This window comes from Xenopus tropicalis, chromosome 9, assembly GCF_000004195.4.
Source record: "Xenopus tropicalis strain Nigerian chromosome 9, UCB_Xtro_10.0, whole genome shotgun sequence".
Taxonomy (NCBI): Eukaryota; Metazoa; Chordata; class Amphibia; order Anura; family Pipidae; genus Xenopus; species Xenopus tropicalis.
The window spans coordinates 1,383,557-1,406,029 of record NC_030685.2 but is presented as its reverse complement, the minus strand read 5'-3'; the positions used below and the strand labels follow the sequence as shown (position 1 = coordinate 1,406,029).

At 44.4% G+C, this 22,473-nt stretch overlaps 2 protein-coding genes across 2 annotated transcripts; both read left to right on the top strand.

Annotated features, from left to right (window-relative positions):
- The first annotated feature begins 1,566 nt into the window (after positions 1-1,566).
- On the top strand, positions 1,567-9,249 carry LOC100493026. Its single transcript, XM_031893748.1, has 7 exons — positions 1,567-1,881; positions 3,667-3,999; positions 4,489-4,767; positions 5,498-5,590; positions 6,812-7,150; positions 7,453-7,749; positions 7,970-9,249. The coding sequence occupies exons 1-7, from the start codon at positions 1,737-1,739 to the stop codon at positions 8,329-8,331; spliced, it is 1,848 nt and encodes a 615-aa protein (XP_031749608.1). The 5' UTR covers positions 1,567-1,736; the 3' UTR covers positions 8,332-9,249.
- Positions 9,250-11,041: 1,792 nt separating this feature from the next.
- On the top strand, positions 11,042-13,026 carry LOC105945593 (CD276 antigen homolog). The gene is made up of 2 exons (XM_031893487.1): positions 11,042-11,161; positions 12,576-13,026. Exons 1-2 carry the CDS (start codon positions 11,116-11,118, stop codon positions 12,917-12,919), a joined length of 390 nt encoding a protein of 129 aa, XP_031749347.1. The 5' UTR covers positions 11,042-11,115; the 3' UTR covers positions 12,920-13,026.
- Positions 13,027-22,473: the final 9,447 nt, after the last annotated feature.

Sequence of the window (22,473 nt, the reverse complement as noted above, 5' to 3'; positions counted from 1 at the left end):
GTGTATAAACCGCTCTGTTGTGTATAAACCTCTCTGTTGTGTATATACCTCTCTGCTGTGTATAAACCTCTCTGCTGTGTATAAAGCTCTCTGCTGTGTGTAAAACTCTCTGCTGTGTGTAAACCTCTCTGCTGTGTGTAAACCTCTCTGCTGTGTGTAAACCTCTCTGCATTCACCAACCTCTCTGCTGTGTATAAACCTCTCTGCTGTGTATAAACCTCTCTGCTGTGTGTAAACCTCTCTGTTTGTGTAAACCTCTCTGCTGTGTATAAACCTCTCTGCTCTGTATAAACCTCTCTGCTGTGTGTAAACCTCTCTGCTGTGTATAAACCTCTCTGCATTCACCAACCTCTCTGCTGTGTATAAACCTCTCTGCTGTGTATAAACCTCTCTGCTGTGTACTCTCTGCTGTGTGTAAACCTCTCTGTTGTGTGTAAACCTCTCTGCTGTGTATAAACCTCTCTGTTGTGTGTAAACCTCTCTGCTGTGTGTAAACCTCTCTGTTGTGTGTAAACCTCTCTGCTGTGTGTAAACCTCTCTGCTGTGTATAAACCTCTCTGCTGTGTGTAAACCTCTCTGCTGTGTATAAACCTCTCTGCTGTGTATAAACCTCTCTGCATTCACCAACCTCTCTGCTGTGTATAAACCTCTCTGCTGTGTGTAAACCTCTCTGCTGTGTGTAAACCTCTCTGCTGTGTGTAAACCTCTCTGCTGTGTATAAACCTCTCTGCTGTGTGTAAACCTCTCTGCTGTGTGTAAACCTCTCTGCTGTGTGTAAACCTCTCTGCTGTGTATAAACCTCTCTGCTGTGTGTAAACCTTTCTGCTGTGTGTAAACCTCTCTGCTGTGTGTAAACCTCTCTGCTGTGTGTAAACCCCTCTGCTGTGTATAAACCTCTCTGCTGTGTATAAACCTCTCTGCTCACTATAACTTGCACTCAGCTTTCCTGTGAGAGAGTTTTCTAAGCTAAAAATAGTAAAAACCCGTTTCAGATCTGTGATTGGACAGGAGCTGCTCGAATCATTTCTGCTAATTAATATTGAAGGGGACATTGCAAACCATTTAGTTTATGATGATTTCATTGATAACTTTGCAAAATCATCTTCCCTCTTGCAGAAATTGCTTATTTGAGATTAATTGTTCTGCTTTGTGATTATACTCATTAATACTGTAAGTGCAGTTATTTAGCTATATTGTTTTATACAACTTGAATAACTTTGTATTTTTCAGTTATTTATTTAGCAGTTGTTGCAACTTAATGTTATTTAATAGTAATTGAATGTGTCTATTCTATTTTTAGCCATTGAGCTCAACTTCTCTGGGGGGGGCCCAGGTGCCCCAGTCCGACACTGGATCCGGTGCGGATAGTGGGATTATTATATATATAATGGGCCCTATTCATGCACTTGTGCTCTCTGTGTTTATGGAAATGATCTATCAATGTTTTTTTCAGGCACTGAATGAAATGTAATTGTATTATTCTGGGTATAATATATCTGCCCCCAAGGCGGGGGGGGGGGGGGGTTACTTTCCTGTAATACTTATCTATAGCAATAAAGCACAAAGGTTAACTAAACAGAAGTACAAACAATAACTGTTGGGAGATGAGCACTTTCACTTTCTACCTGAGGGGGTAGATCACATATGCAGTTGCACCAGGGGTGTTAGCTATATAATGATAGTGAATGATTCACCAGCCTTGGGGCTAAAGTGCATGCAGTTAGGGTAGAACCTACATGAGAGGGTCCTCTCTGGCACCCACCCTGGCACCCACCCTGGCAAACATCTGTCCTGCAGGGAATTGGGGGGCTGCTAAACTGATCCACGTGCCCAACATGCTCAGTTTGGGGTTTCTCTGCCTTTTCCTGCTGCACCAATCAGGTACGTTCTGTATTTCTCTGTACTGCCTGGGGGGCACGGGGTACAATGCCTGGGAGGGGTATAATGGGGCAGGAGAAATATTTATTATCAGTCATGTTTCCTGTCCCATAGTATCATGTGAAGTCAAAAGTAAAGTCATTAAAGGGGACACATATGGGAAATGGATTCATATTCAATATATTTTTCATTTGTCAAATGATAAAATGTTAACAACAAATAACAATGATAACAATAAGGATATAATGTTAGAATAGTAATAATATTATCATTTTGAAGTTAATGTAAAAAAAACAAGACAAATGCAATTTTTGCCTTTATTTTTTGCTTTGTGTGACCGTAACCTGAATATTAATAAATTGCACCCCCAGTGCAAGAACAATTATTGCCATGACATCTCTAACGTAGAAGGAACCTGCCTTTGGTGCTACTGATCAGCCCCATTAGCCCCATTAGTACGCCCATTTGGCGCCCAGGCTGAGCGGGGGGCGGCAGGTCTCAGTACTTTGCTCTGTAGGATGGGAGTCAGTCAATAGCTAGGAGACCTGATAGGGAACTACAGTATATGTTCCCTGAGTAAATGCAGAGCTGTGATTGGCTACCCACTTCCCACAGTGCTTCTGGCCAAGGACCAGACACCAAATCTTATTCCTCATTTCCTACACACTAAAGGCAGTGGCAGACAGGGAGATTAGTTGCCCAGCAACAAACCTTTGTTGTCACAGGCAACAACTGTTGGGATGGGGTGGGATCACTGGTGGCATGGGATACGCGTTGCTACGATTTGCACTATGAGACGATTTTCCTCTCAAGGCAACTTCGGGCGACTTTGGCAAATCTTAGATGTCTTTGTCCTTCTGAAACGTGGATCTCTCAGACTGACCATGAGGTGGAAATCTCTCCCGGAGGCCCCTTTACTGCCCATGGTGGTGGGATTTCTCCTCTCTTCTTGCAGTTGCCCCTAACACATGCCCCCTCCTTGTTCCCTTCCACACGTATGACCCCTCTTACCATGGGTCTTTACTTATGGGCTTATTGAACTTGCATTTTACTTTTTGTAAAAGTTTTTTTTTAGAAATTTTTTGTATAAAATATTTTAATACCTGGAATTTTCCAGATTACAAACTTGAAAATTCTTGAAAGACTCAAAACTCTTCAATTGAAAATAAGGCTTGACTTTGCCTAAGGCAACTGCCATTGACTTCTTCTGCAGGCCCCGCACCCCCCCAAGGAAGTAGTGTCTTCTATATATACAGTATATAATATAAGCTATAATTAGTGATGAGCGGAATTTTTTGCCAGACATGGATTCATAGCGAATTTCTGAGTTTTCGTGAAACAGGCACAAAAATTCAGGGTGGCAAAAATTTGCCAGAAATTTTTCATGTTTCGCAGTTTCATGGATTTTACAGCAAAATGAAACAGGTCGGATTCGCTACAATATTTTTTGCCCCCGGTATATTCCCAGTCTATATGGCCTTAAGGTTTATGTGAGTAGAAGATCAGTTTGGTATATTGTAGTGGTTTAAGTAAGAACATTCTCTCCCTATAAATGTCTGAACCCTGTCATGGGGATTTGGGTTTTGCCACTAATTTATAGGCAGTTGAACCTTTATTTATGTAGAGCTGACACATTCTGCCCCTCAGTCCCTGCCCCAGTGGTACTTACAGTCTCACATACACTAGGGTCAGTTTAGCCAGAGACCAGATACCCTGCCTGTATGTGACACAATGTATAGAGTAGGGGGTTCCCCTATTCACATCTCTGCTCCCTGCCATGTCTTCCAGTAGGTGCCACCTTGCAACTTGCTGCTCCTCCATCTCGCCAGGTTCTGGTTGGATCTCACGTACTTCTCCCCTGCATGATCTCAGTTGACAATGCTTCTCTGGACCTGAATTACCTTGCGGTGATCTGGTTCTTCCAAAACAAAGAAATCTTGAGATTTGATAACAAAGGCTTCATTTCCACATCGAGGAGATCATTTAACCAGCAGGAAGTCGACAATGGCAACTTCTCTTTGGGTTTATCCAATGTGAGGATCTCCGATGAAGGGGTCTACACATGTGTGGTGGTCTATAGTCCTGAGAGAGAAGACAGGGAGATCAGGCTGATTGTTCTAGGTAAGTGCTAGGTCAAGACTGGATGTTCTCTGCTTATTTCACCTGGATTATTAAGGGAAAAGTAAAGCTCAATTTTAATTCTGGACACAACTGGATCATGTTTGTTGGAAGTTATTAGGAGTTGCTGATTCCATGATGAACTACCCCCCCCATTCTGTTTCCCACCCCCTCAACAAACATTAATATTAGTTTTGTTGGAAGTAGGATGCAAAGGTGATGAGATACCAGCAAAGCAGTTTGTTGCAACATTGTTGCACAGATATGGAAAGCAGCCCTTACCTGGCCTTGGGATGGTGTATGAACTCTCAGTTGGGTGCAAGAACAGTGCATGGCTTGAATTAAGCATTCATTGGTTCTTCTTAATTTGCAAAGAAGCCTCATTGTGCCCAAAGGAAACTCTCACTGTGTAGAATGTACTGTATATAACAAAACATTGGTTCTGTTTGATCAGAGTTTGAGCAAAACCTCATTAAACTTCCTCTCTTACAGACCCCCCCGCAATCACAATAACTCAGAAACAAAGAAATGCTTTATCCTGCTCAGCTACCGGTTTCTACCCCAAGGAGATTAACATAACCTGGATAAGCGGTGGGGAAGTCCTCAGTGACCATGTTTTGGAGAAACCCCAGCAAGGCCCAGATGGGACCTACAGTGTGAGCAGTACCCTGACTGTCCCTTGGGCAAGTGGGAACAAGACCTTCTCCTGCAGAGTCCAGCACCCATCCCACCCACAGGCTCCTCAGATAGATTTTCTACTGGAATTCACAGGTACTGGGCAGGCAATGCAGTGACTGGTAATGAACTTTTAGAAATACATATATTTAATGGACTTTTGCACCCCGCCACATGGCTCCATGGTCATAATCCCAATGGCTGCCCAGTTTCACTCTCAGAGAATGCTGGGACTTGTAGAATGCTGGTTTTCTTACCCCTTTCTTACATGCTTATTTTAGTATTTGGGATTCAACATTCCTTGATTTGTGATGTAATTCCAATGTAATTGTGGCATCACTGCTGCCTGAAGTTCATCAGATTGTGCCCTGTGGGGCAGGTAGCGGGTGGGGCATGAGTGTCACCTTGGATGCCCATGAGTTTGTGTATCGTTTAGACATGAAGAGAACAAGAGCCATTGAGTACAGGATGCAATGGGCTATTGTGTGTTTTTATTCTACTGCAAGTTACCCCTTACGGCTCTTGTACTTGCCCTTAGGGTTATAAAATAAGCCCTTATATTTCATAAGTAGTTTCTCTCAACTTCAGTGCAATAAAGGGAATTGTGTTGAGCCAAATGTTTTGGATTTTTGCCCAGGTGAGAGGTTTCTACCAGACACACTTTATTTTTGTATATATATATTTTAGTTTTTTATATATTTATTTGTTGGACCCTATATGAAAATATAATAAAAGCAAATAAAAGCAAGCAAATTCGATCTTAGTCAATAGTCCCTTATTATAATTTACATTAATTTCTCTTAATTATTTTCCAATTCCCTTGCAGAGACAAACCCTGCCGTTATTGTGGTGAGTGTGATTGTACCTCTTCTGGGAATCGCTGCTGTGATATTCATTATCTGGAAACACAAGAGAAAATGTAAGGAATTTGTATTTTTTTAGCATTAATATGATAAATATTTGGTCACCAAAACCCAAACCAGCACTTTAATATCTCCTGTTGATATACTGATATGCCTGAGAAGGGAAAAGGGCAGGAAGGAGGCACAAATGGCACAGATATGGGATAGGAGCAGAGAGGATGTTGAGAAAAGGAAACAGAGCTTGGAAAAGGTGAAGGGAAGGAATGAGAAAATGGCTAAATGTCCACAGAGAAAATAGGAGGAACCAGGAGGTAGAAAAGCTGGAGGAACATGGGGGGAAGCTATTAGGGAGTCATGGAGATGTAGGAAAGAGAGTCAGAAGATCATGGAGATTTAAGAAAGGCAGTTTGGAGGTCATGAAGATGTAAGAAAGAGTGTCAGAAGGTTATGGAGATGTAGGAAAGACTGTCAGAAGGTTATGGAGATGTAGGAAAGAGCGTCAGAAGGTTATGGAGATGTAGGAAAGAGTGTCAGAAGGTTATGGAGATGTTGGAAAGAGTGTCAGAAGGTTATGGAGATGTAGGAAACAGTGCCAGAAGGTTATGGAGATGTAAGAAGGACAGTTCAGAGGTCATGGATGGATATGTAGGAAAGGCAGTTAGGGAGACATGGAGATGTAGGAAAGAAAGTCAGAAGGTCATGGAGTTGTAGGAACGACAGTTAGGAAGACATGAGATGTAGGAAAGAGAGTCAGAAGGTCATGGAGGTGAAGAAAAGGCAGTTGGGAAGGCATGGAGATGTAGGAAAGAGAGTCAGAAGGGCAGAGGGATTTAGGAAAGGCAGTTTAGAGATCATGAAGATGTAAGAAGGAGACATGGAGATGTAGGAAAGAGAGTCAGAAGGTCATGGAGTTGTAGGAAAGGCAGTTAGGAAGACATGAGATGTAGGAAAGAGAGTCAGAAGGTTATAGAGATGTAGGAAGGACAGTTTGGAGGTCATGGAGATGTAGGAAAGAGAGTCAGGAGGTTGTGGAGATGTAGTAAAGAGAATCTAGGACGTTGCAGGTATGTAGGAAATGAGTAGACAGGGTGCAGAGACAGGGAAGGCACAAAGTAGCTGGGAGGAGAAATTAACTTGACTGGTTAAGTGACAGGACCCAGTTGAATCCAAAGCCTTCCAGAAGCCTTGTCCCTTAATATGATCCTTAATACACTGCATCTGGGATATAAAGTTTTGTGCTGGGAATTCATATGGAATCCATCCCTGTTCCCTGACAGCCACATTCTCACTGAAACCCATTGTGGGACCGAATACACTGACTATTGGAGAGGAGACCAAGCTGCAGTGCATTGGGACCAACTGCCCTAGTGATGTGCAGGTCACATGGTCAGTGAGGGGAGGAAGTGACGGGGAGATTGTGCTGCACCAATCAGGAGAGGACAAGGCCACAGAGTCCCTGCTGAGTCCGTACATGGTACATTCCGAGACGGAGGGAAATAACCACATAACGACTCTGACTTTCACGCTGGATAAACACACGGGTGCAACGTTTGGCTGCAAATTTGTCGGTGGCGGGAAAGTCAAAGAGAAACATTTTCACACCAAAACCATCCAAGGTAAGGAATATTTCCCCTTATTAGAAATATATTCCAGAACCTTCTGTGAACTGTGATGTCTTTTATTATAAGGTGCGTGAAATTTGGGTTGGGAGGGTTTTCTCCTTTTTATTCCTTCCCAGAATCCATAGAGTAATAAACATTCATCTTCTGTCTCTGATGGATGGGCGGAGCTTTTCATGTTGTCCCTTCCTCATTGCCTGAAAGCTGACAGGAGCAAGTCTGTAGGCGGAGCTTGGATGTATAACCAATGACTGAGTGGGTATCCCAGAGTTAAATCTATCACCGTGTTTGTCTTCCAGTGAAGCCCAAGGTGCCGGAGCCAATAAATATCACATTCCAGGGATCCCACAATCTGGACCTGACCCTAAAGCTGCAGAGATTTTACCCCAAAGACATCAGGATAAAGTGGGGGTGCAGAGAGGGGACCCAACAACCTGCCCGGGAGGAATGGAGAGAGAACTCGGATCTAACGTGGGACCTCACAAGTGTTTATAGTGTCCCAAGGGATCTGTTTAAGGATCCAGCCTTCAGGGTGCGAGTGACCTGGAAACATGGGTCCCTGGGTGGCCCCCAATCCAGAGAAGTGTCCGTGGCAGGTATAGTGACCTGGGATAATGGGGCTCCCCACTAACACTGTGTGTAATGGGACTCATGCAGCCAATAGGCTTCATTTAGGCACCGAATCCAGGATTTGACCAGATCAGATCATTTTGTGCCGGATTCGGATCCAGCCATGAATTGGATCAGTATAACAGAGACTGAATGATACTTGTACTGGAGGCACATTACTATCCCATTTACTCCTTTCTGTTGCAGATTTCCCCTGGCGCCCCCAAGTGGAGGATATGAAACTCCCACAAACACTGAGAGAGAAAGAGGAGGCCACGCTGAGCTGCAGGATATTTGGTTATTACCCCGATGATCTCACCGTGCAGTGGTTTAGGCTGGAGAAAGGGGGCAAGAAGGAGTCTCCGCTGGATCCAGAAACCTACAGGGTCTCATGTAGTAAATCCCAGGAGCAGGGGGATAAGACTTTTGCCTGTGAGACCAGCGTGACTTTTACTCCCACAGTTAAATCAGATAATTTGGCAGAATTTATCTGTAGGGTGGGGCATCCCACTCAGGGAGTAGAGAAGTGCTCAGGGCAGTTACATGTATATAAATCTCAAGGGAAGTAAATCAATGACCTCCAATTACCACTGTGCTGCGGGGGTAGAAATTAGGGGCCCATTCTCCCACCCCATTGTTACCCTGTTAGGCGGCGCCCGGGGGTACAGACACTATGGGGAATATTCAGCAGAATGAAGGAGTCGCCCACATTCCCAGGGAAACCCACGGGGGGCGCAGAGAGTGGGGGGGCTGCACTAATGGGTTTCTGCTTTATTCAGTATCAGTATCAGTGTAGGAAAACATTAGGTTTTGCCCATAGTGACCCATTCGCCGGTGGGAAAAGAACTATTATTACATTGCAAAATTAACTTTTTTCCTGTGCATTAAAATAATACAGAATAAAACAGAATGCCTGCCAACATTTTGCACATTTTCCCCCTCAAAGTCTGCTCCTCCCTAGTTACGGTGGGTTCTGCCCTAGTTCTGCCCCGTGCCCCAGGGCTGCCATTCCCAGAACCACACGGCGCCGTATCTCGGGCTGAGAGTGAATCCCACGTGGGGCGCAGGGGGTTCCCTGTTAGTTTGTGCCATTCAGTGCCAACGTGGGGGTAAATGCCCTCAGTCTGACTGCCCATCACCTTCCTTGTCTCCCCCAACAGCCTTTGTAACATGGAGCCAGTAGGGGGGGCAGCTCAGGGCCACTGGTATCAGTAACAGTAATAATGAGAATACAGTGTATGGGGCAGCGTGGGGCAAATATTTCTATTGGGAGTGAATAATTAATACTGTGCCCCCCCCCTGTCCCCTACCAACCGGCTCCTAGGGAACCTGCAATGGGCTGGGGGAGGGGAGGTCCGGCTGCTGGGGGGGGGGGAGGAATTGAATTCCTTTATACTCTCCTTCATAAAGGGACTTGTACTTTCTACCTATTGTTTTGCTGAATAAATATTTGTTTTTCATTAATAAAGAAAAAACTGAATGTTTAACCTATTTTACTTCTTGCGGTTCTTCTGAGCAACTGTGAAAGGAGGAAATAGCAATTCCTCATATAATCAGCCCACAGATAACCTTTCTGCAAAATGAACTCCTCCTTATCTGAAAGCCTAGCACAGACTGTTTGTGAGAGAAGGAAAGGGTTTGTTTATACAGAGCTCACTATCTCCATTTAAACATATAACTTGTTACAGGGGGGCAGTACAGGTAGAACAAAACAATTATCTATTAGGAAAATGTAATTTAATGAATAGAATAGTCGGGACATGTACAGGGGTATAGTTCCCCTTTAACCTGTTCCTATCGCTTATCTCTGCCTGCATTCCCATTATGTTACTAAGGGCTAAGGATAAGAACTGAGCAAAGGTGCAAAGGTGCGACTCCTGCTACTGAGTTTATACGACTCCTGACACTGAGTAAATGAGCTGCACAAACAATTAGATAAGTCAGTGATTGGGTATCGGTACTTCTGTTCATGAGTCGGAGCCACAGTGCACTCACGCTCTGTACATGGGAGGGAACAGTCACACACGGGAGAAAATGATGCTGTTAAATTGGGTTCTGTGTGGCCCCAACTCAGGGTGTCAGTTGCACACTATGCACCCCCCTTTATCCTGCCAGTGCCCCAACAGTCTTATTGATAATACGCCCCCCTAAGGCCCAGTTGCCCAATCTGCAGAACTTTAGGTCCCATTTTTTAGTTCCATAAAGGGAAACTAAACCCTGCGGCACAGCGCGGCTCAACCCAACGTTACTCAGCTGTTGCCGGACTACAAATCCCAGAATAATGTAACATATAATGAAGGGTGAGGCATGCTGGGAGCTGTAGTCCAGCAACATCAGGGCTGTATTCTTAAAGCAATATTGCCCAATAAAACTTTCCCAGCTCTCTAGGGCCCGCATTGGCAGAAATGCAAAAGAATCCTCCAATGAGAATCCCAGCTGATGTGAGTAAATCCGGCTCCCTGTTCTCTGTTCCTGCAATTGGAGTTGGGAGCAATAAGCACAGTTTCCCAGCACTGAACAAGTCTGTCCCTTTATCCCCATGTCTGATTCCTGTGCCATATAATGACGGGAAAATGCCATCATTATCTCTATATGTAAGGTACCAGCAAGGGGCCTGACACAGGGAATCAGCATTCTCATTGGTCACTTCTCTTGCATCTATAATGAAGTTTTGGCTCAGTAGAATTCTCATTGGGGAATTGGTTTCCATGTGTAATTAGGTTTTTCATCAACTTCTATAGAGAACTAGGGGGCGCTGTGGGGCAGCTTTACGGTTGGGTTTAGTTCCCCTTTAATCCAACTGGCACATGATTGTAATTGATCCCTATGTGTTTTATTATTATTATAGTGTTCTGTACAGCATTGTGTGCACAATCATCTCTATATAAATACATATATGTGTAGATACACAGACACACACACACACACGGGATTATTATATATATAATGGGCCCTATTCATGCACTTGTGCTCTCTGTATTTATAGAAATGATCTATCAATGTATTTTTCAGGCACTGAATGAAATGTAATTGTAGATAATTACTTTCCTGTAATACTTATCTATAGCAATAAAGCAATGGCACAAAGGTTAAATAAACAGAAGCACAAACAATAACTGTAGGAGAAGGGCATTTTCATTTTCACTTTCTACCCCGGGGGGGGGGGGCATATATTCAGTTGCACTAGGGGTGTTAGCTCGTTAATGAATGATTCATCAGCCTCAGAGCTAAAGTGCATCCAGTTAGGGTAGAACCTACATGGTCCTCTCTGGGCACCCACCCTGGCACCCACCCCGGCAAACATCTGTCCTGCAGGGAACTGGGGGCCTGCTAAACTGATCCACACCCCCAACATGCTCAGTTTGGGGTTTCTCTGCCTTTTCCTCCTGCACCAATCAGGTACGTTCTGTATTTCTCTGTACTGTCTGGGGCTATTGGCACGGGGTACAATGCCTGGGAGGGGTATAATGGGGCAGGAGAAACATTTATTATCAGTCATGTTTCCTATCCCATAGTATCAAGTGAAGTCAAAAGTAAAGTCATTAAAGGGGACACATATGGGAAATGGATTCATATTCAATATATTTTTCCTCATTTCCTACACACTAATGGTCTCTCCCACTTAATGTCTTCGTCCTTCTGAAACCTGGATCTCTCAGACTGACCATGAGGTGGAAATCTCTCCCGGGGGCCCCTTTACTGCCCATGGTGGGGTCTCTCCCGGGGGCCCCTTTACTGCCCATGGGGGGGTCTCTCCCGGGGGCCCCTTTACTGTCCATGGGGGGGGGGTTTCTCCTCTCTTCTTGCCGTTGCCCCTAACACATGCCTCCTCCTTGTTCCCTTCCACACGTATGGCCCCTCTCACCTTGGGCCTTTGCTTATGGGCTTATTGATCAGTTTTTATGTTTGTGAATTTAAGAGTTTTTTTTCTAATTTAAATTAATCACATTTTTAAAAAAACTTCTATGCTCGCTGATTTATTAATATGGAAAACTTGTTTGTATAAAATGTTCAAATACCTGGAATTTTCCAGATTACACACTCGGAAATTCTTGAAAGACTCAAAACTCTTCAATTGAAAATACAGCTTGACTTTGCCTAAGGCAACTCCCATTGACTTCTACAGGGTGGGGCTGGGGGGGTGCAGGGTGGGGCTGGGGGGGTGCAGGGTCGGCCGGGGCTGCCACCATAGGGGCCCCGCACCCCCCCAAGGAAGTAGTGTCTCCTATATATATAATATAAGCTACAATTAGTGATGGGCAATTTTTTTGCAGTTTCTCCATTGGTGGATTTTTTTGTGAAGTAGGTGCAAAAATTCAGCGTGGCAAAAATTTGCAAGAAATTTTTTAAAAACAATTGATTTTTATGTGTGTCAGTTTCCACACTTCGTGAATTTTCTGCCGATTCACAGTTCCATGGATTTTACAGCAAAGTGAAACAGGAAGGACTCGCTCATCACTAGCTACAATATTTTTTGCCCCAGTATATTCCCAGTCTATATGGCCTTAAGGTTTATGTGAGTAGAAAGATGATCAGTATGTTTTAGAGGTTTAAGTAAGAACATTCTCTCTCTATAAATGTCTGAACCCTGTCATGGGGATTTGGGTTTTGCCACTAATTTATAGGCAGTTGAACCTTTATTTACGTAGAGCTGACACATTCTGCCCCTCAGTCCCTGCCCCAGTGGTACTTACAGTCTCACATACACTAGGGTCAGTTTAGCCAGAGACCAGTTACCCTGCCTGTATGTGACACAATGTATAGAGTAGGGGGTTCCCCTATTCACATCTCTGCTCCCTGCCATGTCTTCCAGTAGGTGCCACCTTGCAACTTGCTGCTCCTCCATCTCGCCAGGTTCTGGTTGGATCTCGCGCCATTCTTCCCTGCATGATCTCAGTTGGCAATGCTTCCCTGGACCTGAATTACCTTGTGGTGATCTGGTTCTTCCAAAACAAAGAAATCTTGAGATTTGATAACAAATGCTTCAGTTCCACATCAAGGAGATCATTTGAGCAGCAGGAAGTCGACAATGGCAACTTCTCTTTGGCTTTATCCAATGTGAGGAGCTCAGATGAAGGGGTCTACACATGTGCGGTGGTCTATAGTCCTGAGAGAGAAGACAGGGAGATCAGGCTGATTGTTCTAGGTAAGTACTAGGTCAAGACTGGATGTTCTCTGCTTATTTCACCTGGATTATTAAGGGAAAAGTAAAGCTCAATTTTAATTTTTGACACAACTGGATCATGTTTGTTGGAAGTTATTAGGAGTTGCTGATTCCATGATGAACTACTGCCCCCTATTCTGTTTCCCACCCCCTCAACAAACATTAATATTAGTTTTGTTGTTGGAAGTAGGATGCAAAGGTGATGAGATACCAGCAAAGTAGTTTGTTGCAACATTGTTGTACAGATACGGAAAGCATCCCTTACCTGGCCCCAGGATGGTGCATGAACTCTCAGTTGGGTGCAAGAACAGTGCATGGCTTGAATTAAGCATTCATTGGGGTTTAATTTTAAAATTAACAATTTTAATCAATAGGACTTTATTGGAAGCGTGTGTGGTTCTTCTTAAATTGCAAAGAAGCCTCATTGTGCCCAAAGGAAACTCTCACTGTGTAGACTGTATATAACAAAACATACTGGGCAGGCAATGTAGTGACTGGTAATGAACTATTAGAAATACATATTACACATATAAGTACTGTAAAAACCGCCCATTGACTTCAATGCATTTCACAGATTTTCCTGTGGTTTCACAAACTTTTTCAGCGGAGCAAAACATCACCACTAATAGGGAATGTTATAAGGCAGTTTGCAGTTGGTCTCCATTGTATCTGCACAATTTTCCCATCAAATAGTTGGTATTTAGTTTTCCAACCAGGATTTTTGCCCAGGTGAGAGGTTTCTACCAAATACACTTTATTTTGTTTTATAATTTATATGTATATTTTAGTATATATATATTTATTTGTTGGACCCTATATGAAAAGCAGATAAAATCAAGCAAATTAGATGTTAGTAAATAGTCTCTTACTATAATTTACATTCATATTTCTTAATTATTTCCCGTTGCAGAGAGAAACCGTGCGGTTATGGCAGTGAATGGGATTGTATCACTTCTGGTAATCGCTGCTGTGATATTCATTATCTGGAAATGTAAGGAATTTGTATTTTTTTAGCATTTGTGCTGCCCCAGCAGTTAATATTTGTGTTAATGGTTTATGCATATACATTGTTACACTGCCACCTAGTGACCAAGGTCATATTGCAAGTTGTTTATAAGTCTGTAGGCCCTCCCATTCCCCTTCCTTATATGTGATGTCAGTTCCTCCCATCATGCCATTCCTGTTCCTGCTTTCCATGTGTGAGGAGCTACTCTAGGGGTTAGGAAAGTAATTGTAGGGACCCATAGGGTTAAATGCCCTATGGAGTGAAATCCCTACCTCTTCACATAGATCCCTTGTTACTGGGCAGAAGCCTCTGTAACAGTCTCTAGTTATGCTTCTCCTTTATTGGCCCATATGGTTGTCCCCACCCCTTGCAGCCTCATATAGTGTCTAGCAAGGAGGTGTGGCTTCCTCTTTGGCTGCTTGTCTGATTTCCATCAACAGCTCCACTGAGCCTGGAGGCAGAATAGGCCCCAGCAAACCATCACCCAGAGTTTAACACCCACTCTGGAGAAGTTGGGGACAGGGCAAGCATAGCAGACACTGCCATAGCATCTACAGGAGGAGTGAGATCATTCAGACTTATATAGAAAGGGCAGCTCTTGGCTCCATCCAGAAGTAATAGTAGTAATAGTAATAGTAGTCTTCCTAACAGACATTACTGGCCTTACGTTAGGGACACAGAAGTGCTAGGGACTTAGGTTAGCAAATAACCCTGCCCAACCTCTTTATGAGAAGGGACTATGCCGGTGATCTGCCTTTGCCTATCACTCTGTAGGTGTTGTACCTGCCCGACCTCTTGATGAGAAGGGAGAACCAGGGAGGCATCATATTCCACCTATTGTACCTCTGTATGCTGTTCTACCTCAATCTGAGTGAGTATATTGAATTACCCTGGAGGTACATCTGTCTTGGACAATAAAGAATCCTTTAGTTCATCTGCAAGAGCTCCTGGTGTCCTCTTTACTTTAATTATATTGCACAACACCAGTGTGAGTTGTAGTTCATCTACTACCTAACACAGCCCTATAGTGGAGGCCCATCCTGGGAAAGGGGGGTCGCATGTAACCCATGCTCTGCATTCACTAGCCTGGTTATTACCCCTTTACAGCCAAACAAGCGTTACACAATATTGCTTTTGACCTCCGGCATTTGTTTATCCACAACAAATACAGAACCTTTGTGGATTCCGAGTGCCTGGTGAGTTCTGCTCTCTGGCACAGATTGCCCATGGTGGCTGTGCCCAGCTCCATACAGGCCCAGGGAATGGGGTCTCAGCTAGTGATGGGTGAAATGTTTCACCAGGCATGAATTCACTGCGAATTTCCGCATTTTGCCATTGGCGGATTGTTTCGCAAAATGGATGAAATAATTCGCCGCGGAAAAATTCGCCGTGTGTCCAAAAATTGTTGCGGGCGAAGAAATAATAGCCGCAGGCGATGAAATAATAGCCAAATGACAAAATAATAGCTGCGGACGACGAAATAATAGCTGCGGGCGACAATTTTTTTTGATGTGCAACATTTTCACCGTTTCTCTAATTTTTCGCTGTTTTGCGAATCTTTTGAAAGATTCACAAATTTTTCAGCGAAGCGAAACGGGACAGATTCGCTCATCACTAGTCTCAGCCATTATCACAGCAATTGGAGTCAGAATAGTGAAAAGGAATAGATTTCTATAAGCTGCTGTCAGAGTTCCATCAAGTCCCCACTCACTGGCAGCTGTTTATATTCAGTCGGCACCCAAGCTAAATGCCAGCTGACAACTCCCTGCAAGCTCCTGGCTATACAAGCGCAGTCTGTACCCTGTGAATATTAAGCTGCCGTATATCCTGTATAACTGCCAAACAATGGAAAGGAGGGGCAACAGAGATATTTCACACTGTAGTGGCGGGAATAAACAAGTGAATAAAATGAAGGGAGGCATGAGGGCTCACAGAGGCCAAAAAGGAAAGAACACAGTACAAAACACCAGCAGAGGCCACAATGCACAAAACTCACAATTGACAACAGAAAGGAACAAAGCAACTTCTATATCAGAGATTGAGCCCAAACCCCCAAACATGCACGTGTTAGTAAATGTGAATGAAAAATTTAAATACCTATTCATGTTAATGGCAGCAGCGACAGTTCAGATGTTAGTAAATATGACAGAACACAAACTCAGCACAAAAAAAAAATGTGCAAACATTCAAACTTGTGCAACTTCACATTTGTCCAACACTGACAGTGAGGAACAGAGGCTACATTAGCAGGCCCTGAATTGTCTTAACTTGAATTTACCCACAGAGATTATTGTCCTCAGGAAGCCAGTGCGCTTCTTATGTAGCCAGAGCTGCTGAGTACAACAACAAATTAATACAGTAAATAGGGGGTCATTATCATAATATTCCCAAAAATAGTTAATGCCCCGTACTCTCCTTTATGAAGGAGGATCATTGTGGGAGCAGTGTTTAATACAGAGTATAAGGGAGAATCATGGGAGTTAGTGAGGCCAGTTAGTAGCAAGTTGCAGTAGTTTAGTAGGGTTAGTGTCAGAGCATGCCTCAGTATTCTACTGTAACACCTTTTTGGCCATTTAGGGGTAAATCCAGGCTAGTATTAAGTAGAGCATGTGTTACATGCGATCCCCCTTTCCCAGGATGGGCCTCCACTAAGTGGGAGATGGCCTATAGGAGCTATTTTGGGATGAGGGTGTTGTTGAACTACAACTCCCTGAGGCTGTATGGTGTAGAGGTAGTAATTAGGATGCCAGAAGGTTCTTTGCTGAATAACTGTAGAACGTTTATTGTCACAGACAAGGTTGAAGCAGGGTTATACTCACAATAGTTGAGGTAGGTAACACAACGTTAATGGCAGTTGTTATAGACAGAAGCAGAGTAGCACAACAATGGAGGCAGATGTGGAACAAGCAGAAATCCTAAGGATGATCACCCTTTACTGGACCGGATCCCTACAGCCAATGGTGGATCAGGGGTAGATACTGCCTGATACCTGTGTCTGAACTGTGGTCCCTACAGCAAGGCAAACAGGGCCTGGGTATGCTGAACCCTTACTTTCTCCTATGTTGGAGCCAATACTGCTCTTACTAGATAGCCCTAACTATATCACACTATCTAAAGTGTGCTATAACAGGATCTATCCTACCACTAACTTCACCACATTCATGGGGCCCTGTCCCCGAGTTTCACTAGAGCACCAAGGGGCTACTCTGGGGCAGGTGGCTTTACTGGGGCCTATTCTGATCCCAGGCTCAATGGAGATGTTCCCTGAGAGTCAGAAGGCAGCAAGAGGAAGCCACCCCTCCTTGCTACCCACTTTATCAGTCTGCAGGGGGAGTGGTCATCCTAACTAACCCAATAAGGCATAAGGTATAGTAAACTAGATACATGGGACTTTGCCCAGCAACAGTGATAGAAATAGGCAGTAGGGATTTAAAACCATAGGGACTCTAATACCTATGGGTCCCTACACTACTTTTTACACTAGAAAGAAAGGGATTCATTTGGGCAACAATGAGTAACACAAAGTGACTGCGTTGCTATGGGATTGCTTATTGGAGGCAACACAATAAAAGCATTCATATATTTTGTTTAGGTCTGGAACTGGAGGGGGCCCTTCTAAAAAGCTTTTCTTCACATGAACTTTGTAATGTTCAAAAATAACAGAATGACATTATTCTCCATGAAGTTGTATGTTTCATGTCATGCTGAACATCACTGAGAAGATTGAAAACAATATATTCTTTTTTAGATCAATGTCCCAGAGGTCTCTCGGCTGGACAGTCAGCGAGTCAGTGCCACACGGAACCCTAACAATCTCCTGAAATGGAAAAGGGAAGGTTTATGGCTGATGATAATGCCAGACATGTTAGTGATTATACTGTATTGTCTGCTGATGCCAATGAGGCTGGTAATGCAATGCCAACCCCTCACAATGCCCACAACAACCACTTGTTAAATACACAAAGATAGGAAAAGATAGTTCATCAAGCACTTCTTCAAGTACAAGTCGCCAACTTCAATAAAAAAATGAATTTGCCATGTTGTGTTAATATGCTGAGGGGCAGATTTGTTTAATTAATTACAGTTCCTCGCTGTAAATGTGGACGATAATAGTTATTTTTATATTTTATTGAAACATATTATTTTTCTATCTTTCATGGCATAATTTGTTATTAACCAATAAGGTTATCAAACATTAGTCCTATGTGATTCTAGTGCTATGTAATTAAACATTTCTCATTTTACTATTTGCCTTCTCCATCTTTTGCCTTGCCCAACTACTGCACATGCTCAGTCTGCTCTTGGCTGATGTCACTGAGCTTAGGGAGCGACTCCCAATATTCTTCTTTCCCCTGCCTGCTTGCTCTAGTCTCTGCCTGTTCCCTACATGCATACAGGCCAACCAATCACAGTCCTGTCTGGCTGCTCCCTAAATAACTGAAGTCCTGCTCTGGCACTTTGAGCTTGGGGCGAGACTTTAGCTGAATCCTTATTGTGGGACTTTTCTTTCCCCCTTGTAATGATCCCAAATACTGAGCTGTGTAACAAATATAAGTTACAAAGGTTGGAAACAGAGGCAGAAGCTGTGACAAAAGTTCCAGTCACTTTGCTGTTACAAACAGCCCCTCTGGGAATAAACTGCCCCATTGGAAAGGTTTCTCTGTATGTAACACAGTGACTGTATCTGCCCCTTACACTCCCCCCCAGGGCTAAGGTACAGAATATTACTAGCTTTAGCACTGGGGCTTTTATATACACCCACACACACAGCCCAATAACTTCTGTCAAAGTGTTTATGAATGCACCTGTGTCTCTGTGCCAATGGGATCATTTGTAGGTTCCACCTAGTTCTCTATGGAGGTTGAAGAAAAACTTACAGTATATACACAAGAGCATTGACCAATGAGAATGCTGATTAGATTCCCAGCACTATATCAGCCATTTTGATATTATCTTACATATAGAGATAATGATGGCATTTTCCGGTCATTATATGGCACAGGAATCAGACATGGGGATAAAGGGACAGACTTGTTCAGTGCTGGGAAACTGTGCTTATTGCTCCCAACTCCAATTGCAGGAACAGAGAGCCGGATTTACTCACATCAGCTGGGATTCTCATTGGAGGATTCTTTTGCATATTAATGGGGCTGCTGGCCCTGGAGGGCGGGGACACACATTGATTGCCAGCCTTTTTTGCCAGGGCGGGAGGGAGAAGGCAGGCAGGACTGGGATTGGTTAGTGTGTATGCATGATTAATAGTGAATAGGCAGTGACTAGAGGGGGAAGGCAGGCAGGGCTGGGATTGGTTAGTGTGTATGCATGATTAATAGTGAATAGGCAGTGACTAGAGGGGGAAGGCAGGCAGGGCTGGGATTGGTTAGTGTGTATGCATGATTAATAGTGAATAGGCAGTGACTAGAGGGGGAAGGCAGGCAGGGCTGGGATTGGTTAGTGTGTATGCATGATTAATAGTGAATAGGCAGTGACTAGAGGGGGAAGGCAGGCAGGGCTGGGATTGGTTAGTGTGTATGCATGATTAATAGTGAATAGGCAGTGACTAGAGGGGGAAGGCAGGCAGGGCTGGGATTGGTTAGTGTGTATGCATGAATAATAGTGAGTAGGCAGTGACTAGAGGGGGAAGGCAGGCAGGGCTGGGATTGGTTAGTGTGTATGCATGATTAATAGTGAGTAGGCAGTGACTAGAGGGGGAAGGCAGGCAGGGCTGGGATTGGTTAGTGTGTATGCATGATTAATAGTGAATAGGCGGAGACTAGAGGGAGAAGTACAGTACAACCTGGGCACTGCCCATCAACCCAAACAAAACAAAAATCATGGTTTTCCAGAAGAGGAACAGTAAACAAAGCCAAACACCCTCTTTCCTACTAAACAACCGCGCACTAAGTCACACTGACAGGTATACATACCTTGGCCTAGAAATCAGCCAATCAGGAAGCTTTAAACCAGCAGCAGCAGAACCTTATAAGCCATCAGGAGGCACCTGTTCCACCTTAAACCCCCAGTAAGAGTCTGGCTTAAACTCTCCGACAGTGTCATTGCCCCAATCCTTCTCTATGGCAGCGAAGTGTGGGGTCCGATCACCTACCCACACCCACCCAAATGGGACTCTAGCCCAACAGAAATATTCCATCTGGAATTCTGCAAGCACCTCCTCCAGGTCCCCCGCAGCCCCCCAAACAGTGCCTGTCGGGCTGAGTTGGGCAGATTCCCCCTACTGTTTGCCATACAGCAGGGGGCGCTCTCATACTGGGCACACCTACACAACAGCAACCCCAGGACCTTCCCCCATAAAGCCATGTTGCACAATGAGACCCAGGGAAAGCCTTGTGCCCTGAAACAACTCATCCGCACCCTGCCCACCCAAGCCTCCCACCCACTGAATAAAGGGCAAGTAACACAAACAACAAACCAGTCAAAAGAGCAATATGTCTGTGATTGGAGGGAAGAGATAGCAAACTCCCAGAAGCTTACGATCTACCAATCACTAGGGAGGGAATACAAACTGGCCCCATACCTGGAAAGGCTACAGAACCCCAAAGCCAGACAGATCCTGAGCCAGTACAGACTGAGTGCCCACAGCCTGGAGATTGAACTGGCACCGACAGACCCACAGGCCCAGGGAGAGCGGCTGTGCCAGCGTTGTGACCAGGGGGCAGTAGGGGATGAGCCCCACTTCCTGCTACACTGCCCCAAATACTCAGCCCTGAGAGACACCCACTGCCAGAGACCCAAATACTCAGCACTGAGAGACACCCACTGCCAGAGACCCAAATACTCAGCACTGAGAGACACCCACTGCCAGAGACCCAAATACTCAGCACTGAGAGACACCCACTGCCAGAGACCCAAATACTCAGCCCTGAGAGACACCCACTGCCAGAGACCCAAATACTCAGCCCTGAGAGACACCCACTGCCAGAGACCCAAATACTCAGCACTGAGAGACACCCACTGCCAGAGACCCAAATACTCAGCCCTGAGAGACACCCACTGCCAGAGACCCAAATACTCAGCACTGAGAGACACCCACTGCCAGAGACCCAAATACTCTGCCCTGAGAGACACCTACTGCCAGAGACCCAAATACTCAGCACTGAGAGACACCCACTGCCAGAGACCCAAATACTCAGCACTGAGAGACACCCACTGCCAGAGACCCAAATACTCAGCACTGAGAGACACCCACTGCCAGAGACCCAAATACTCTGCCCTGAGAGACACCCACTGCCAGAGACCCAAATTCTCAGCACTGAGAGACACCCACTGCCAGAGACCCAAATACTCAGCCCTGAGAGACACCCACTACCAGAGACTGTCCCATCACATCTCAGACTTCCCATCTATAGAAGAAAAGAGAAAACTCTGCATCCTATTGGGAGAAGAGGCACCAACAGCAACAATGGCAGCACAATACATAACTGACTGTCATAGACTGCGAGAGACAGGACTTTCCCCTGTCCCCATATACTGACCCCCTAACCCCACCCATTACATCCTCCCATTCCCATATACTGACCCCCTAACCCCACCCATTACACCCTATACCTGCTTTGGCAATGCTAAATGTATTTGGTCCTGCCAATAAAGCTCATTTGATTTGATTTGATTTGATTTGATTTACATCATAATTTAAATTTTCTCTCCTAGTTAAGCCCACCTTCTATTACAGTCATTTTGCTGGTGTCCCATCTGCCCCAGCTTAGCCATCTATGTTCTGTTTTCCATGTCTTATTGCTACAATCCTCTCTGCTCTACTTTTAACACAAGACTACTAGTTCTTGTCACCCACTTATTAATTAAAGCACCCTTGGGAAGTCCAACCATCATTTCAATGACAGCAAAAACCCCAGGGTGCCAAAAAGGAATTAGCAAAGCTCAGTGAGGGTGGGGCTAATCCACTCACCTGTACATGCCTGTTACCTCCTCTCAGCCTGTGGGGATCAAATCTCCTTTGTTGATGCTCCAACAAAGCCTTTTCCTTGTAGACATGAATATACTGTATGTGCTGCCCATAGAGCTTGGTGTGTTTGGTTATTTTTATCATTCAGATATCACAGGACTATCCTAGTGAGAAACTGAAAATGTGCCACTATTGCTTAGATGTTCTGTTTTGTTTTGTGTTTCTGGAGGAAAAGAGCTCACAGCCAACAAAAGGTCTACTTGAAAGCAAAAACCGGGAGAAATCTATAAATATCTGAGACTGCATCAAGGAGGAAAATGTATCCCTAAAGTTCCCTGTATTGGGGGAAACTGATGGGCACCAAAATGTGGGAATGTAATGAAATGCTGATGGAGAGAAAAAGAAAATTCCATCCATGTACAACTCCAGCCATAGACCAGAATGAACAGGAGAAGGCAACGGGCCAGGCCCTGGGGAAGAGCTGACACTCAAAATTAGAATTGTGATACTTAGGGAAACGGGTAAAATGTTCATTACAGATGGATCAGAACACTGATTGGTTAATTCAACATGAAGATGTTCCCATTGGTTTGGAATGAATAGAGATGTTCCCATTGGTT

What these genes read in the sequence shown, in the direction of transcription:
- LOC100493026 (XM_031893748.1), top strand. Translation starts at nt 1,737, where the DNA reads ATGAGAGGGTCCTCTCTGGCACCCACCCTGGCACCCACCCTGGCAAAC. An exon ending in GATCAGGCTGATTGTTCTAG is followed by an intron (nt 4,000 to 4,488) that starts GTAAGTGCTAGG and finishes CCTCTCTTACAG; the next exon opens with ACCCCCCCGCAATCACAATA. An exon ending in CAGAGAAGTGTCCGTGGCAG is followed by an intron (nt 7,750 to 7,969) that starts GTATAGTGACCT and finishes TTTCTGTTGCAG; the next exon opens with ATTTCCCCTGGCGCCCCCAA.
- LOC105945593 (XM_031893487.1), top strand. Translation starts at nt 11,116, where the DNA reads ATGCTCAGTTTGGGGTTTCTCTGCCTTTTCCTCCTGCACCAATCAG. An exon ending in TTTCCTCCTGCACCAATCAG is followed by an intron (nt 11,162 to 12,575) that starts GTACGTTCTGTA and finishes CATGTCTTCCAG; the next exon opens with TAGGTGCCACCTTGCAACTT.